General features: G+C 43.2%; 1 protein-coding gene across 1 annotated transcript in view; it reads right to left on the bottom strand.

Moving 5' to 3' along the window:
- Positions 1-1,142: 1,142 nt before the first annotated feature.
- REL (v-rel avian reticuloendotheliosis viral oncogene homolog) overlaps positions 1,143-19,195 on the bottom strand; it is a 25,326-nt gene continuing 7,273 nt past the window's right edge. Inside the window, exons 3-9 of the mRNA XM_009886021.1 lie at positions 18,521-18,612; positions 7,742-7,882; positions 3,672-3,776; positions 3,140-3,352; positions 2,750-2,818; positions 2,566-2,640; positions 1,143-1,933 (exon numbers count right to left, since the gene is read on the bottom strand). Coding sequence (XP_009884323.1) covers positions 1,143-1,933; positions 2,566-2,640; positions 2,750-2,818; positions 3,140-3,352; positions 3,672-3,776; positions 7,742-7,882; positions 18,521-18,612 — 1,486 coding nt within the window. The remainder of the gene's footprint in view (positions 1,934-2,565; positions 2,641-2,749; positions 2,819-3,139; positions 3,353-3,671; positions 3,777-7,741; positions 7,883-18,520; positions 18,613-19,195) is intronic.

Raw genomic sequence — 19,195 nt, 5'->3', positions numbered from 1 at the left:
AAGACTGGGAATCAGGGGGAAAGGAGGAAATCCTGCTTTCTGATACAGAGTAGAGAGGAGTGTTTTTAATTAGTACTGACTGAAATGGCCGTAAGTTGTTAACAGAGTGCATCAAGGTGAGGCTGCACTAAGACTGCCTCCGGGTTGGCCCCAAGGCTTTCTTGCGGGGGGAGGCAGGGTCTGAGCCTTCTTTTAAGCAGTCACTTGCATAGCAGGAAACTGCTGGGATACCTGAGGAAAGAATAGGTAGATGCCTCGGCTCGACATATTTCCGCAGTTCAAAATAACATATACATCACAGCTACACACACACACAAAAAAAAAAACTTCCAGAGAAATAACAGCGTCTCCAGTCCTAAAGCAACAGGGGTTTGTCATTTAAAATAACGCACTTTGCATGAAGTGCAGAGAAGTCCTTACTTTCTGTTCATGCTTTTGTGCAGTGACTCATTTACAACAGAGATGAACTATTAAAATACTCAAACCTTCCGGTCTTTTAAAATATATCTAACAATGACATAGTCATTAAAAAACTTTTAGAGTAAATTTGCCTTCAAAGCAAATGGAGTGTGGTGAAAATGTGAAAACTCAATGCACGATCTTGTTTTAGGAGAAGAGTATTTTAGATGAAAGAGGGTAAGAAACTTAAACCTTTCAAGTAAGTTGAGTAAAACTTTAACATTGTTAAGTGAGTCTGAACTAGAGTGCCCATGTGCCGGGTTTTTTTCCCCTAATTTCTGTCCTATCAAATTTTAAATTTAATTTCCATAGCAAAAATGGTTATTTTTCAAACAATTTTAACCCTGCGAAGTATGTGAAATTTTAACCCTTCTGAAGATGCCAGTTTTTACAGTCCCCAAAGGTAAGGAAGATTTAAGTGTTAACAGTTCCTTTTTCCAACAGCGTAAAAATATGTATACAAGGTATTTTTAAGGTACGGAATCCCAAACGCTACTCCCACCTCTCTTCTTTACGGGCACGAGTCTTTGGGCTGTAATATATAACCTTAAGTTATATCAGGAAACTTGCATAGTACATTGTGAAAGAGAAAGCAGGGACTGCAGAAGGGTAAGTCACTCCTCTTCACACAGCTAGCCATCGGAAAAGCACTACGTACCCGCTTCCAGCCCGGCACTCCTGCCTCAATGGTTATAGCTCTGTAATATGCTATCAAACGGGAAGGACTGATAGAGCTCGTCACTGGGGACGCCATCAGTGTCGTAGTACTGGTTATCTGCAATGCTATTCTGATGGTTTGGGATGGGGTTGGTGGATAGTCTTGATTCGCTTAAGACCTCTTGGTCTATAAAACCGTGAACTGCTGGATCAGCTAAGTTAGACTGTGAATTAAAAGCCGCGCTGCCCGGGGCTGCTACAGGCGGGCAAGCTGGGGGCACCTGGTGGAGCTGCTGCCTGTGATTGCTTGCATTTAACAGGGGGTTATACTTTTCGAAGTTTATACTCGTGCAGTTCATGTCATCCGTCTCCATGTTCACGATGCTGGCTGTGGAGACGCTGATGGGATGAGTCTGGTGCACGATGCTGTTACTAGACACACTCTGCATGTCTGCACTCGACACCGCCACTGCTCCCATCCCGTTGGTGCTGCTGTAATTCCGGTAGAAGCCTAAATCCTTCTCATCGGGCCAGTTCAGGGGGTTGTCGTGGAAAGCTGGGAGAGCGCCGCTGCCCTGAGCAGCGGGCTGAGGCACATCTGCCGCAAAGCTGTTCTGCGGGTGCGCGTTAAGCAGGCCGCCGGCTGAAGAGGAGGTGCTGTACAGCTGCTGCCAGCACGCGGGGAGCGTGTCTTGCTTCCCTGGCCCCACCTGCGCAGGCACGTGGGGAATCTGATTGCAGACAGGGTAGATCTGACTAGTGTTAGGCAGGGTTCCGAGCCCCGGCAGCATCAGTGTGGATGAAAACATGTTTGGTTCTACGGAAAGAAAAGATGTGATTGCATTTTACTGCCATTTTTAATATCTTTTAAAATTACACATAGTAAAAAGCAGAGCAAAACCAGTGCTATCTTAGTAAGATTATATATGCATTTGCACTTTCGTACTTGCTGAACTGCTCTGCAAGGTGGACCCTAGATTTCTGGACAGCAGCAAGACAGCTCTCCACCTCACCCCTCAACGGTGAATGCTGAAGGTGACAGCTACATTTAAGTAAAGAACTGATGGGTTTAGTTTGTATAGTCACAAGTACCAGTATCTTACAGGAAGAAACCCTCAAGAGAATATTAGCATCAACTGAGTGTACGTTTGAAGGGCTGAGTCTCTGACTGCAGAGAAAATCGGTAGTTATCTAAATAAAGGCTGAAAGCCAGCAATGCTTAGAGATGAAGAAGGTGTAGCCCTCTCCTGTGCAACGGGGAAGTTGCAGCACGGCTGAGGCTTTGAGAAGAATCTGGAGGAGGAAGAGGAGGGAAAGTAAGAGACCGGCATTACTGCCGCCTTGGGAATGCCAGCACCCCGCTGAAAAAGCTCCAGCCCTTCCCCACAGCAATCAGACACTATTTGTTTCAAACTGCTGTCGGACTGGGACATGCATGCCAAAACCTACCTTTCTTAATCAGCTTCCCCTCAGGAGCCACAGCGGTGAACGGAGTTACTTTGGGCCTCTCTGTCGCATTTGATCCTGTGAGAGAAGAAAGCATGAGTCTACACTGAATGTTTGCTTTTATATAGAATAACTGCATCTCAAGGTAAGTTCACTCAAACAAGAAAAAGACAAATATTTTCCTTACCACAGTCCTGTATGAGCTTTTGCCAAGCCAAAGTTGATCTTTGCCTTTTTGCTTTGTTGCCATATGGATCTACAGAGAAAGAAATAGAAGGAAAGTGTTAAAAGTTTCTCATTGATATAATTAGTAAAAGTTGTTTCTAAAACTTAGACTCGATGGGCCCTAATTGTAGTAAAAAAATTTCAGCACTAACCAAGACAATGTTATTAACAGTGATTCCCGATATTTTCATTGAAAAAGGGAGCAAACCGACTATTTTTACTTTTAAAAACCAAAAATCTACTTTGTAGCAGCAGTATTGTAGAATTTTTAATAATTAAACTACTGTTTGTTATCAACACAAGTTCTGCTCTGATAACGGCTGTTAAGAAACTCAACTAATGGGAACCATACCCTTTTCATCTGGTAAGTATCTGAAATCCATAGGTTCGCTGACTTCCTGGTCTGAAGGTCTTCGCAGCTGCATCTTCACCGTGACGGGCTCGGTGATGTCTTTGAGAAACGGTGGTGTTCTGAACACAATGGCAACTTGGCGGTGAACATCAGCTTGTGAAAAGGAACCTTTGGCCTCCCAGTTGTCCAAGACAAATCTGACTTCTATATCATCTAGTCCATTAGAAACACAAGATGCTTGTTAAGCTGAAGAAGAAAACTGAAAACTTGCAGCAGAAAAAAGGGGAAAGGGGAACAGAGAAAGGACTCTGACTCAGAATTCAGATGCAAAGTAAATGGCTCAACTTTACAAGCACTGAGTATCTTTCAGAGGCGCTCAGAGCCCTTGAACCTGAAAGCTACTCTGTCCAACTATAAAACCAGCCCGCTTACACAGGAGTGTGGTGAAGGCTTTAAGTTCCCCAGCTAGAAAGTGGTAGCGCCAGCCTTTTGGGACAAAGAGGAAGGAAAAAAAAGAACTAGTCAAGGTTACCTTTCTGAACTTTGTCACACAGTAGAAATATTTCATCTCCTCCTTTTACACTTCCACAGTTCTTGTTCACCCGACAGATTCTTAATTCTGCTGTGTTGGGAGCTCCTGGAAACAAACAGGCACGTTTGAGGATAAAGAATGACTGTAACTTTGTCACTCTTGAAGATGAGGTGCTGGGAGTTAAGGCACATGAAGGGAAGGCAACAGCTGGAGGAGTGTGACGCCCCAAAATCCACACTAAAGAAGTCGCTCCATACAGGAAATGCAGAAGCAGGGCTTGGTGTTCCATGATCCTACAGCTCTCGGCCGTTCATCGCCAAACACAAGGTACCAGGGCAGCTGTGCCACTCACTCCCTAACTATTTATTTTACAGTAGTCTCAAAATACTTCCCTGAATGACGTTATTGTGCTCAGCACTGCTGCCCTTCAAACTGTAGGATTCAAAGCAGTTCTTTAAGGGACTGATTACCTGTTACAGTCATGCTTCTCTGGAAAAAGCTGGGCTAGCAAGTCAAGAAAATTCCCCTCTGAGTATGAGACATGCTTGGCCATCAAACCTCTCCTCTGTTACCCCCCTCCAGGTGTTTGAGAATAGGTCTAGGAGTCTAATTTTCATGCCTTTACTCAGGGTAGTAGATTTCACCCCAAAAATGCTCAAAATTCAACTCCAAGCTGAGGTTGTATGTGGACAGCACTCATGACAGTTGCAGATGGGGAGCTGCCCCGTGCACAGTCTCTGGTAGTGTTGTATGTCTCAATAAAGTAACCACCACCTAAGTTTGCACAGTGCATCCAAACCACCCGATGGCTGTGGGGGACTCGTGTGGGATGGAGACGAGCACTGCCTGACGGTGTCTGGCGCCGTTCAGTAGCAGCAGCTTTCCTGTGGGGTAAATAGGGATAGGAGACAACTGCAAGAACCAACAGCCCTTTGGAGCTTTGTGGGCTCTGTTACAATTTATTTAAAAGAGCACTAATGTCACAATGTAGTGATTCAGAAGTAACAAAGAACAAACCAAAAAACCCCTGAACGGAATAACACTCTCCTATAATTTCAAGTTCACCCCCTGTGCCTATATGCTCTGTTGATGCTTTGAAGTACATGAGCACATACCGATTTTAAGACTCTGTCTTCATATAACATACAAAGTAACTGATGCGCATTTGTCTACTGTCTGCGACCACGTTCATAGTTTACTGCACCCTCTCCCACCCCTCCAGTCCCAACCGAACAAGGCTACACTATCATGATGTTCTCTCATCTTATGTCAGGAGATCAACTCCAAATGTATTTAAAACACCTGGGAGGATCCAGCTGGTGCTGCTTTGTGACCCAGAAACTGACCCTCCTACCACCACAGCAACCTGAGGCTCCACCACCACGAGCTGCCTCTTCCAGGCACAGAGATGAAATACAAAACCAAAGCTCATGGTGTCACCCTCAAAAAAAAAAACCCAAAAATATCTACTTTAGACTCTCAGTTTGAGTCAATTCCTGCCTGATCTTTCATGGTACTGTACAGGTATGCTGTAGCACAACACAGACTAAGCTTAGAACAGCTCTTGGTAACCTCAGGCCAGACCCCAATTACGTAGTTACTATCTGCAGCTATTACTATCATTATTCTTAGGAGAAGTGGGTGCTACAGCCTCATTTACTACATGACACATGCCACTTCATGTGCTGAATGAATCAGAAACTGCAAAGGGAGGGGAAACAAAACAAACCCAGAAACAGCACAGGATCATATGACTGACAGTGTCATTGTGCGTTTTTCATAGGAAGGGTAAATTAAGAATTGCAAGGAGAAGCCTAATTTTACCTTTGTTTCACTTCTGTATGCTTGAGTGGCACTCGGTGTCCTTTTAACAGGTTTTTGGGAAGGTTTCCTAGGCTGGAGTTTGCTGTTTTGTCTTTTATTTTAAAGGCAGTTTAGAGGGGAGGATGAAGGAAAGACAGACGAATGCCAGGAGACGTGGATGCACTATTCTGCTGTCAGCCCCAGTGCCGAGTTCGGCAGCAGCCTCAGAGAGACACGTTCTCTATGGCCTCTGTCCTGCAGTGCTGCTTCCCATCTCTCTTCCCCAGTGCACGCCCTCACCGCCCTGTTGCCTCGATTCCTGCCCAATTCCCATTCCTCGCTCCCCAAAAGCGCATCCCTGGTAACAAATGCTAAAAAAACCTAACCACCTAACTTCTCGCCAAAAATTCCATCACTTTCAACAAGGGCAGAACACCATGTTCTCCCTAACCTCAATTCTCAGAAACAGTGAGCTGCTTTATCTGACTCTTCCCAAGTGTTTTCAGTGTGGTAAGACACAAAACTTTGGAAATTTCTGTTCAAAACCAGTTAACGTTATACACAACTGAAAACAGAAGCTGCCTTTGGTACTGAATTTTAGACATCTGCAGTCTCTGCTCATGTGATTGCCTCCATACTATGTTCATGTTATTCTAATGTATTTCTACTATTGAAAGCAGGTGGAGACTATGATGTATTAGAATGTGAAGAAAATACTAGATGTAAAATATGCAAGCTGATCTTCAGAAAACCTCCGAATACCTTTTTGCTCCTGATCTGGACAGATCTGCAAAAACTTGAAATCTAACAGCCTAGGATTTCCTAGCCCACCGTACCGCACAGTTTTATCTAAAGTTGTAACCTGACTTCACCCAGTTCTGTATGACAGAGCAAGTTTAAAAAGGCTAACATTTTAAAAAGAAATTCAGGTCTGAAACTGCTGTTCCAGAAAAGAGCAGCATAATTTTTATGACTTGTGGTTGCAGTCATGCACTGTTTTATTTGCAGCGCTGCTACATTACATGGAGGATTTTAGATATACCTATGGTGTATCAGAAGCTACCCACATACACCCACGCTAAAAAACCAAGCTTCCCCCACCACACAGCTATCTGTCATTTCAGCAGCTTAGCAGAGACTGACGTCAATCAACGTAGACGAGTAATCATGATTTGGCACATTTCTAAATGGCATCTGAGCCATAGCTGCAAATCTTGTACATCAATTTTATCTCAACCCTAATTACTTCAGTACTACAAGGGTTCTCAATGACACAATGCACACAGTTCCAACTTCTAGATAATTCTAGAAGAGACTGAAAATAACAAACACACCTGAGTTCATTTCAACATTTTCACAGTGGTTGTGCCCACATCAACACAATTCTAACCAACTACATAAAATGCAGACCTCATTTTATTCAGTAGTTTCTGCTAACGTAATGACCTTAATATTTAGCATAGAAATCCTTTCGCCACAGAAATAAAAAACACTGTCAAAAAGTTTCCAGTTACTAAAAGCTCTTCTGCTATTCTTCTCCAGGAGAAAAGTCCAGCACATGTTGAGGGCTAAAATCCTCAACTGAAGCCAAAACTATACAGAAGTCCAATTTTGTGGCATGTGGAAAACAGTGCCAAGAAGGGGTGTTCCACGTACTTCTGCACCCTCCCAGAGCATGATCAAACATTCCCTCGTTATCTACCTGTACACTCAAAATAGCAACCGACTGGACTAGAATACAAAAGGGATATATAAAAGCATTAAGACAGTTTCCCACTGGGATAAACCTCTCCTGAGTCCTGTTCCAGAGCCCTCACAAGGCAAAGGCAAGACCCCTCGTCGGTACAAACAGGCCTTAGAGGACATCCTTGGAAAACAGGTCAGTCTTACGGCAGCCATCCATCTTGCTACTATTTATTTTAATCGCTCGGTACTTCAGTGCCAAGCAGCCTTCAGGCACTTCAGTCTTTCCTTGCAGTCATTGCTGTGACATGTGAACAAGAGCTGCAAAAGCACCCATGCGTGAGTCCATGGCTGTACTGCACAATCTTACTCTGGTCGGCCAACCCTTCACCCTGGGATCATCTTTTGAGTATACACTCACTGACTTGCCATGTGTTAGGCATGCATCTAACAGTCCCAAGCCACAGAAGCGACCCAGAGGACTGGCACGGACCTCAGAAACTGGCCTGGCATTTTTCATCCCAAGCAAAAAAGAAAAACAAGAGGGGGAAAAAAAATACGCATTTGACTGAGTTGATACTTACTGTTGTCATAGATGGGGTTGGAAATCAAAGGAGGAAGAGCTAACGTGTAGTTGCCGTGTTCATCGGGGAGGAAAGCTTGGAAGCAGAGGCGGACGACATTGAGATCGTACTCATCAATGTTGTGCAGCTGTTCTTCAGGCACTGAACAGCAGAAGGAAAGACAAAACTGAGGATTAGTCATCAAACCCAGCAGTAATTCTTTAACAAACTGGAGATGAATCTCCACCGGTAAAAGAGATGGCGGATGCCAAGGCAGACAAAATATGCTCATAGTCCCTGGAAGCTTTACAGGGGCTGCATGAATAAATTCCTTGTACACAACAAATGATACAGAAGCCTTTAATGCTTTCCCTTCATCAAACACGGCTAAACTGTCCTAGTTCTCCAGCTGTTTCTTGTGTCTGGTTTCCTCTCGTTGCCTTCCAGACCAGTTTCATGTATCTGTAGTTTAAAAGTCATTCCCTGCACATGTTTCCCTCTAATTTCTGCATGATAAAATTTACAAAATGAATGCTGCTGCTGCTGCAGAGAAACCTTTCAGTATAAGTAAGTCCTGGGACGTAGCTGAAGATTTTCAGCAACAGTGAGAGACTGCTGCTACATGATATCATTATTTTCCTCTAGAAACTGAGACAGAAAAATAATCAGAAGACAAGAATGTTGGGGCAAGAATGAAGCCGAAAACAACACAAACCATCTCCCCCCTCCTATCAACATGTGTGTCGCTGCAGGACCTTTGAGAATAGCGGTTAGTGGTGTCATGATGATAGAATTTCATAATACAACAAGTAAACCCTTGCTGGAAAGGATCTGCTTCCTTACATATTCCTCCCAGTGTAAAACACAATAATGCATAACCCAAGCTCAGCATTTCAATTTTGTTCCCTCTCACTTATTTTAATTTCAAGACACAGGATCTGGGATATCATTACTGAACATTTCACGTACTCCTGACTTAATGGGTGATCCTGCAAAAAGCAGCCCTCTCCAAATTCAATGCTTTCCTTTAAGGTCTGACATTAACTATTATGTTGACATTCAACGCTCGAAAAAGGAGAAACTGATTTAATTTCATTTAAGTAGAAGTACTGATAATTAAAATCATTTAAAGTGGCTCTCTTTTCCAAAATTGTTCAAAGCAACTGTTCAGCACAGTTAGATACTCCTCGCAGCTACCTAAAGTGAGCATGTGCCAAGTCAACAGATCACAACCTCTCAAGTTCACCCTTTCCCCTGCCCTTTCAAGGCCTCTCGCAAGAATGAAAGATTAAACGTGCCTGTGATAAGAAGTCTGGGGGTCACACCGTACCGATTAGATTGCAATGCTCTGACCTTTAACATTTATCAGCGGGTTGCTCTCCACCCTGCCATGAGTGGGATCCCACAATGCCCACTTGAGTGGTTTCTTCCTTTCACCTTTTGATAGTGTGATATAATAAATGCACTGAGCTCAGAATACTTTCCACTGGCACTTTTAGTCTTTCTTATGCTCCAAATATCTGTTTCTCCTGGTCTCTACTGTAAAGAGAAATCAAATCACCCTTCCCTTTTAAAAGTCCACGATCTGCAATATTTCAAGGCAAATACACCAGTGAGTACAAAACTAAGCAGCAACTACATACGTAACTTCAGAAATTATGGTGCTCAGGGGAGTTCTGCCAGGGTGCACTTTGCAGGTTAGTGGCTGACTATATTACCAGATAGGTACAGCGAAGTTTTGTAATTTAAGGTACTTCATGAGCTGACCTGCTAACTTAATAAAATAGGCTCTTTAGAAAACAGGTTTGGAACAGACAGCCGTTCAGTCTAACTCAGGTTTGGCAGACTCTGCAGCCCAACTGCCTCTTGGTACAGCCCAACTGAAAGAATAAAAAAAGTGCATTCTCTAGATCGCACCTTGCAGAAGGGCTAATCAGAAGTGCAACGCTACTTTGCTTCCAGCAGCTCAGGTGCTCCTTCTAAATCCATGCTCTGACATCATGGCCAGCAGGCAATTAGCTCCCAAGGATACTCTGGCATCAAGGCTTACGTTTGTGTGTTGTGTTAGCCATCGGTGACCGTGTGGATCCGGCCAGAGAGCCCAAGCGGTAGTCAAATTTCAAACCTCTTAAAAATTAAATTGAGCATAGAGTTTCAATACCTCTAAGTCAACTCCCTGTAGATGGAAACCAAGCACAAATCTGGATCTGGCTTTTGATTCTGAATCAAAAATGAGGACTTTGTGGTCATGCAATCAAGTCTGTCTCTCCCAGGTCAAAGCACCACCAGCCCTGCACCACGTTTTCCACAGACGCAGCAGCCTCTTCCTCAGAAACAAATAACAGCAGACTTAAAGCTTAAGAGAACTCTATAATGCAAAAAATACACTTGACACGGAGAAAATTAGTAATGCTAATGTTCAAATTACATCATTTCCTATAACTTTCGCAAATTCCCAATAAACTTCTTTAACCACCTGATACAGGAAAGGTGTGGCGTGCCAATAATTGCAAGAAGCAGAATTGCTGCGCACAGCTCATTGTATTGCAGCAAAAACCACTGCTCATAATTTGCATGTTCTCACAAATGATTTAATACAATTAAAAAAATCTGTACTTTGAAAGAGGAAGTGCTCAGTCAAGACTGATTCCTCTTGGACTATTTTTAACCAGATGAGAAGAACATAACAGAGCAAAAAAGGAGAACAAGACAGTTGCAACTCCATCTTGTGATGACATGCTTAAAGAAATACACAGAGGCTAGATTCCACCTTCGTATAAAGAAGTGCACAGGTTTCATCAATATCAAAACATATTTAATTCCCATCTAAAAGACAATCATCCAAACAAAATAAAATGTTATTTTTAACAAACGTCTAATTCTGCTCCCTCTGAAGTCAATCTGAGTGTAGCCACTAACTTGAACGGATGCTGGCTTACACCTTAAGAATATTAAAAACAAACAAAAACGAGGCAGACAAACACACTGACTAATGCCTGGAGCACAGCCATACGGAGGATGGTCGTGTCATTCAGTGTTATTTCACCGACTTCTGTACAGACAGGGTTAAACCTGACAAACCTGAAGTTATTAAAGTTAAGAAACACTGTTAAAGATTTTGGGAGGAGAAAGGACCAGAGAAGAAGAGTAGCTGCTCCAACTTGTGCAAGCTCCACACAAGCAGCTCTACTGAAACCAGTGACATTACACACGTGAAGTAAAAACATCGCAGGACGCAGATACGGTAAAAAAGGCTTGAACGTAACACATGAATAAAAGGAAGAAGTACTCTGTTTTTGGCAAGAGTTCAACTTCCTCTTCTGACTGCTTCTTGCTGTGTGGTACCACACCTTACTGTCTTCATATGAATCTACCCGAAAGAGCTGGCATCCGACCAACAATCCAGGTATGCTCCTGTGATGGCCCACTCTAATAAAAAACTAGCCTTAACCTGGCAGAAATTCATTTTCATAGTCATCTATGCAAACAGGGGTATATGAAGGAATGTTTGTAAGTACAGCTCTTTTACATGGGGAAGGAGAGTTTTCAAAAGTAACACTTAGCAACTCAAACGCATAGAAGCGACAAAAATATTCAAAAAGAATTAAAGTTCTAAGTTAATTATGGGACAAGCTGCAAAAAAAAAAAAATCCATAAAAACACCACCAGCGCAATGGGAAAAAAAAAAAACTAACCCCACTCACCAAGATTTTGGTCATAGGACTTAAAAAACAGTATCTAGAATTACAGTCAAACCTGAGGAGTATTAGCTGCTCAACCTGAAAGGGGCTACAATAGCTACTAAATCCTTTCTTTATAAATCTGTTTACAAGTCTTCTGAAAGAAATGATGATTCCCCAACTTAAAAAATAATTACCTTTGAAATAATTCTTTAATCCGTTATCCACTGCCATGGGAAGAGACTGATATAGTCCCATTGTGGGCACAAAAACACCCCATGCAAGCTAAACCGTGAACTCCTTCCAACCCGAGCATCTCACGCAACACAGGCATTAGGTTTGGGCTGTCCCCATCTCAGGGATTTATGTCACAAGTCCAGAGATGCCCCACCAGGTTACCACTGAATGAGAGAACTTCTTGGATTTGCTTCTGTAACACAAAATTGGAGACTTTCTGGGTCCAACTCACCAACACGCAGTTCCCAGTTCAGGCACAAAATTAAAGATGGCAATAAGATCAGGCCTTCTGTTTGTTTCTGTTTATTAATTTCTAATATTTGTTACTATTTTAGCAGTCTTCAACATTCAGAAAGGCCAATAAAATACCATTTATCTGATTAAATTACTGGGGGATTAAGGGCTCTGATGTTTACTCATAAGATGATGCTGCTACAGGGAAAGTGAAAGTTTATTCTGAACTTTGAAGAGAAATTATGAAGCGTTTGGGTTTTTTGACTGATAACGCGATACCTGATTAAATAGATTCCTCACATCCAGTCCTCCACCCAACTTCTAGACTAATGATGTCAGAAACCTCTGGAGTGGGTGGAGTCAGAGGTACTTTAGCATCTAAACTTAACCTGCATGGAAACTTCCAGGGCAAATGATGTGGCATGACACATTTAGAGAGAGCTGTGCTGAAAATACCAGTCTACCCTGCAAAGGGACATCTTGTCCCCTTCCCTTCCCAACGAGGGGCTGCAGGAGCATATGAGCCATGCTAGAGCTCAAAGAGAATGACCTCCCGCAAACCAAAACACTGCACCAAGGAGACCGTTCAGGAGCGCACATTGTTAATAATCACGATGAGCTGTATTCTGCCTCTTCTCTTACGCAGATGATGGTTTTTAATTTAGGGATATGCTGGGAGCTCAGTTTCATTTAGGTGATGACACAGAGGTGGTTTGCCTCAAGTGTTTTGCTTCTAGAGCACAAAGATACCCCCCTTAGCGCCGATACTGACTGATCACTTTAATTCAGTCTACGCCAGAGGTGTTGCTATAAAAGGCTGGCTCTGCCCAACCTTCATTTCCAGCACTACTCTTGCACTGGGACTGGCTCCCACATGGTGAAAGAGATCAAGGAACTCGTCTGGCACAAAACTAACTTGCCAGAAGAAAAGAGGAAAAGGCTTGTCCTCAGTCAGTCGGTTCCCACGAACGCCATAGCCCTGGTGCAAGGGAAACAGTGGAGGCAGCAGGAGGCAGCGAGAGGAAGGACTGCCTCTTCCAGTGCTGGGGCTGATTTGTGCCAGGTTCAACCAGTCAGGGAAATCAGGGACAGGTCACAGGTCCCTCTCAGCACCTGGGAGGTACATTTCAGGTTCAGTTTACTCCCCCCAGCCTATGTCCACACTGCAGCCACAGTTGTGACGGTGTAGCTGTATGGCAGCCAACCTTCAAAAGGGCTACAGCAGACAAGTAACGCAGCACACACTAAATGGCCCAAATATTTGACTGATGTCTCCTGTAGCTGAACCCTACACAGCTAAAAAGGACCTCACCAGCTAGCTCAATGCTACATTTGCTGTTTCCAAGTGAACTACAATCATACAGGTACAAAGGAAAGAGCAGACAGTTCTGGCGTAGTATTTGTCTCTGGCTGTCAGAAGCAGAATGTTGTTCTCCATTCCTACGTGGACTTCAGCAACTGGACACGCAGCACTGGATGACGGGCCAGGCTGTTCGGCTGAGCATCCAGAGGCAGAAATGCCATCTACTAGCACTTGCTGAGAAGTAGAATCTGGGAACAAGGGGAGGGAAGAATCGTGACAGCACTATGTTTCTTCTCCTGTTACAAAGGTATAAACCAAGCATGGGTGTAAGAGGTAAGTTTCAATTGGTTCTGCAGATAAAAGAAACCTTTGCATGCACCTATAAACAGAACAGGCATCAGCAATATTCAATCTTAAAAAAGCAAAAACTCAGGGGGTTGATTAGTGCAAGTGACTATAAAATTCAGATGTTGACCTACAGTCAATAAATGCCCAAACTACTGTGGTTACATTTCCCTCATGCATCTTTCAGGCTGCTTCAGCATATGGAAGTGGCATAATCCCTGTTTTACAAAAGAAGCAGAAGACAGGGGAGGTGAACGGCCTGGCTTTGTACAAAAGCCAAAGGAAAAACTGGGAATACAAATTAAAACTTTCAAAACTCAGTCCTTGTTTTGTCTAGACAAATTTTCTCTGAATCTGGGTTCTTTCCCCTGTTTTAAGTCCAATCTAAAAAAAAGGTAAAAATGGAACAGATTTAAGCAAATATATCCAGCAGCCGCTGTATGTTTCTAAGACATTTCTTAGCAGTTTCTGTTTATAGCACAAAAAAAGAAGTCAGCATTTTTTGTGTCTCTACTTGGTAATTTTCCTTTTCATCTTTAAACAACTTGAAACGGGGCTGTCCTTTAGGTTAATATAAAAATCTCAGCATAAACAGCAAGAAGCATTTGCATGAAGAACGAAAGAACAAAGGGCTTTTTAAAGGTAAAAGCTAAAGTCATGTTAGGATCAGGACATTTAGCTTTCCTCAAGTGGATTTGCTCCATGCCTCTTAAAAAAACTGACAAGTCTCACTTACCAAGTTTTTCAGCTTGAGAATTTAGTCCTGGGAAGGGTGGGGGTGGGGGGTGTTACGCTTTTGTTTTAATTCAAGGACAGGCGTTTCAAGTTTCCTTTAACATCTGGGGCGTTCATTACAGAGGACTCTGATGCTTGCCACTTTCAAACCATTCACAGCTCCCGAATTCTTGCTAAGAGTCTTCTTTCGGTTCATAATATTTTGCTGGTTTGCTCACGTAAGAATAAGCCCCTCTATAAAGCCGGCGCTCCCCTGCAGCAAGTGGGCTGGCGAGGGGGGATCCTGGTGAACCCGGCTGACGTGGGTGAGCAGCGTCAGAGGAGAAGGGGTCTTACGAGCGCAGGGGCCACTAAGGGAAGCTGTGGAGAGGGTGACTGTGCGCGTGGGCAGGAAGCGAGGGCGACTGGTGTGGGGACGAGCCCAGGCGCAGCGCGGAGGCGTGCAGGGGGTGGCGTGGAGACTGTGACGAGTGTGAAGCCAATGCAGGGTCAGCTGCTCGCGGGCGGAAAGGGGAAACAGCAAAGGAAAGACTGCGGAGGCAAACGGAGCTGAAGTAGTTGTGGGGTACAGGGGAGAGCTAAAAATGAATTAAATGCCTATTAGCGAGAGCAATTACAAAGGAACAGGAACCTTAAACATATGCCAAACTCCAGGGAAAGCCTACGTAAACCCTCTTGATCAATGACCTGAAATTCAGCAATTCTCTGCGTTTCTCACTGTAAGACAAGCGTAGGGTTCTCATGCTGTCATCTGTCTGGCTAGAAAAAGCTTAGTCCTCTGCAATACTTTGCTAAGTACAGTTTTCCCCTAAATTTAAAGAACGCATTTAGGGCTTTTCCTCATTGATAATTAACTTGAGTTGTTATTAACTCAATTGTTGTCTCTATGTCAAGTCACACCCACCCACAAAAGCTCTTAACTCAAGACTGGCTCTTCTTTTAATTTGAGTTGGCTGTACATCAGACAGTACATGGGAAGACAAGGATATGGCACAACTCAACAGCTACTGAAAGAAAACAAACAGCCTAGAAAGCAGACATGGACCAGCTTCCCTGGAGGAGTAACTCTGCTCCTTGGATGCTGTGCTATTTATATCATCATCATCATGCCAAGGAGTCCTAGTTATACATTACGCTGCCTCTGCGTGCCATTTCCCTGGTGTGCTCAGGGATGAGACAAGAGAGATTTCTAGAATTGTTTAGCTTATTAACAAATAAAAATACACAGGATGTACCTTGTGATCACAGGAGATCGTGAACATGTCCAGAGATGGTGTGGAAACAGCAACTCTCTCAAACGAGGCTAACACAAGAGGAGCAACCTGAGCACAAGTCATCTGACTTGCATCGTAGTGAATGCACAGTTTGCCCAGCCTGTCCTGAGCTTAAGAAGGGATAAATGCTGCCAGCTAGTAGTGGAGAATTCATAGTGAAACAGCCTTACAGGTACACTTGCAGAATGACTCAGATGCAGACAGCTCCAGCTAGGCACACGGCATGATCTGGCAAACACCAATTTCCTATCATCCAGGAGTTTGGAGGTAGACAATCAATTGCATTAACAGTACAGGTAAGAGTGCTGGAGAAAATTATCTTAAAAAAGCATAACTCTTGATCAAGCAACTTCCTACCGTCGCTGATTATGACCCCTATTCAGTGTGCATCCACACCATGTGCAGGAAGGTTTGGAGGGAGGATGACACCACTACAGAATTTGTAACACAAAAAAAAAAAAAAAAAAAAGGCTCACTCTCCCTTTGTCATCCCAGTGCCTGCGGCACCTGGCCTTCCCTGGAAGACGATGGCCCCTTTACACAAAGAAGTTTGGAATGCAACTTTGTAGACCCACGCCTTGCTATTACTTCATCCCTTACTGACAAGACAAGTAATACATATGCTGGCAGGCTGTAGGCATTTTGCATCTGTTAACAGAGTCAACACCAAACCTCTGCCCCGAAAGGAGACTCAGGACAGAGACTGTTTGACTGTTCCAGAAGGTGGTAAAGAAAAAGAAAAAACAACCAACTCAAACACCCTGAAGGCTAGTTTTCAGCTCCAATAAATTTCTTTTATGATGTTCATACAAGAAATGAGTAACACCAACTTGCGACCTGATTAGAGGATGCACCTAACTCCGAAACGTCTCTAAACAGAAGTCAGATGCCTTTCTGAAGACACATAAATAAAGCACAATGCAGGATGGATACAATACAGCATGTGCAACCTTGGAGAATGTAGTGACACTCTTCTGACCTCAAAAACCAAACTAAATCCATACATAAAACTTTCAATCTTAGCAAGCAGTGAACATTACGGTGACTGCTGCTCATGAAACTCTGTTTTGATCAACTAAGTACACATATAAAAATATTTCTGTCACTAATCCTGTTTTATTAGACCTTGGTCCTATGCCTTTCTGGGCTCTGCTTAGCGTGGGACTGCCGTGGAGCAGCTGGAGGCCACTCTCAAGGCAGCTCTGCTTTGTGCTAACATGCTAACAAGTGCCGAAAGGCAATTATGCAGGCTGGGGATTGCCAGCGGCCCCTTCTCAGCACAATCCCTGCCGAGAGTAGGGTACTGCCCTGTGTGTCACCCAAGCAAGGCTGCTGCCAGGGCAGGGCTGTGCTCTCCTCTGCCGCTGCACTGGTGGAAAGCACCCCAGGATCTGACCTGATGCTACCAAGCACAGCCTGCTGTAATCACCTAAAAATCATCAGCGAATTTGGAGTTACGTGCCAACCACTGTAAAAATCTACGGTCCAATGGTTTTTGTTAAACATGTCTTCACTATTACACCCAGCAGCGCCAGGAAGAGAATTACTCATGTGGTTGCCAAAGTTTCTTTGGTGAAATACATGTACAGAAAGGGATTTTATCATGTTCTTTTACTGCATGACATCAAGAGAAAATGTCAACTTATTTCTTATTTATGGAGTAAAAGAAAGCCAAGAGAGCTGAAAAGAAGGCTTTCCTTTTTTTGTCTGAAATCAAAGCAGAGCTGGCTGAGTCAAGGTAACATAACTAAAACACTTCAACTGTTTAAATCGTACTGATGGACTAAACTCGTGTAAACACAGATGCTACTGTGTGCAGTCATTATCAGAACCAGGATAATTGTTTAGATGGACCATTAGGACCAGCAGCCTGACTCCAAATGGCTATTCTAAAAATTAAGTGATCTAAAATGTTTCTCATTTTCTAATAAGTTCAACATGCTTCTTTTTGTTGCAGGTTCAGGACAAAAGCAAAAGTATGTACTTTGAAACCAGCCAGAAATCCAGCTCAACTCTAAGAAGGGTCTTACCTGAATTTAGCAAGACACTTGCAGGTGTTAAAACAAACAAAAAACAACCCCAAAAAAACAGTATTTGAAAAAATCTCCAAGCTCTGACCATGCTTAAGCAAACACATAACTGCATTCACAATAACACTTAACTAATAGTTTGGGAGGGTTTATGCTTTTCATTTAATTCCCCCCAGTTGTGCCTGCATGCTGGAAGTATTGGTCCCGCTCCAGTTGGCCCCTACAATTTGCAGCGTGTTCCCCACTGCCTCTGTGCATTGAGCTTAGCAATTATGTGGCTGTGAGATGAATTGGTTCAGCAAGTCGATCTGAGGGGAAACCACTTTACCACCTTTTTTTTTTTTCAGCTTGGTTTTCCATTGGAACAACTTGCTGAGTCTGTTCACCGTGTAGCCACACAGCCTCTGTACCTGGTGTGAGGAAAGTAGTAGGAGTGTGTGACCAGGGATGGAGGGAAGAGCAGAATGACTCTTTTTGACAGCAGCCCACAGATCAGCTGTCACATAAACCTACAGCAGCCTGTGAGTAGGCCTTTACAGGTGTGGTTCTGTAGCAGCACAACTTGCCTTGGACTTGACTGAGACCAATACTGCTGTGGACTTCCCAAGGGCTTATACCAGCTCCCATGCTGTAAAATCAAGCAAGGGACAGCTTCAAGGAGTCTATTAGCTCCCTGAACTGGCTGGCTGAGGGGTTTCTCCTGCTATCCCATTGCCTCTGTAACTTGCTACTGTCCAAGCAGCAACTCACATTGCTGGTGGAGATTAATAAAAAAAAAAGGCAACTATCCAAAGAGATTCATCATGTGATGACAGTGAGGAAAGACTAGGAGGGACACAGAAGGCAAAGAGTGTTTCTCAAAAAAAGACCTTTTGGAAAAAATAAAGTTCCACCATAAAAGCAAAGGCAGGACCAACAAAACTCCACCGCCTTGCAAAGTGAACCAGTTAAGTTCTACTCACCGTTGAAAGGGTTAATCTTCTTTGAGATTCGTAAAGAAATTGATTCCTTCAGGTCTTTCTTCTTCACACACTGAATGCCCAGATTCTGAAAACTGAAGCACATGTGGTAGGATTTCAGCAATATTAGAATCTTCAGCGTAGAATACTAAAAAAATTATTTGATGTTGACTAGTGTGACAACATACAGTGTAAGAAATAAAAAAAGCTTGTTTGGAGAAGGATGTAAGAGATTTGAAAAGCGGGGATGCAGGTTTTTTTTCTAAAATAAGAGCAGAAACAAATGAAAACTACTAAAATAAAATTCTAAAGGTTTTCTATTCTTTATTAAGAATATATATTTATATATTAAAAATTGTTACTCCACAGTAAACCTACAGCAATTAAAAGTTAAATACTTAATTTCAGGTAAAGTGACAATTGTTTTTGTTATCAAGAAACCTGCTGATCTGCATTAATTAAGGATTTGCCCTCCTGCTTTTATCAAGGAAAGTAAAATTCAAACAGTATTTTAAAGGCTTTTTGTAACAAGTCTAAACAGGGTTTTAAATCTCATGTAGTTATGGAAAAGTTCTGAAGAGCTGCAGCTCTTCCTTATTTGCATAAGAGCACAGGTCACCCCAATGCAGGAGGTGGGGGGAGTCCCAGGCGAGCTGACTCTTTCACACATGGAAAAAC

The sequence above is a fragment of the Charadrius vociferus genome, unplaced genomic scaffold, assembly GCF_000708025.1.
Source record: "Charadrius vociferus isolate BGI_N301 unplaced genomic scaffold, ASM70802v2 scaffold455, whole genome shotgun sequence".
In the NCBI taxonomy this organism is placed as follows: Eukaryota; Metazoa; Chordata; class Aves; order Charadriiformes; family Charadriidae; genus Charadrius; species Charadrius vociferus.
The sequence above is the reverse complement of the archived record's forward strand: the minus strand, read 5'-3'. Positions and strand labels throughout refer to the sequence as shown.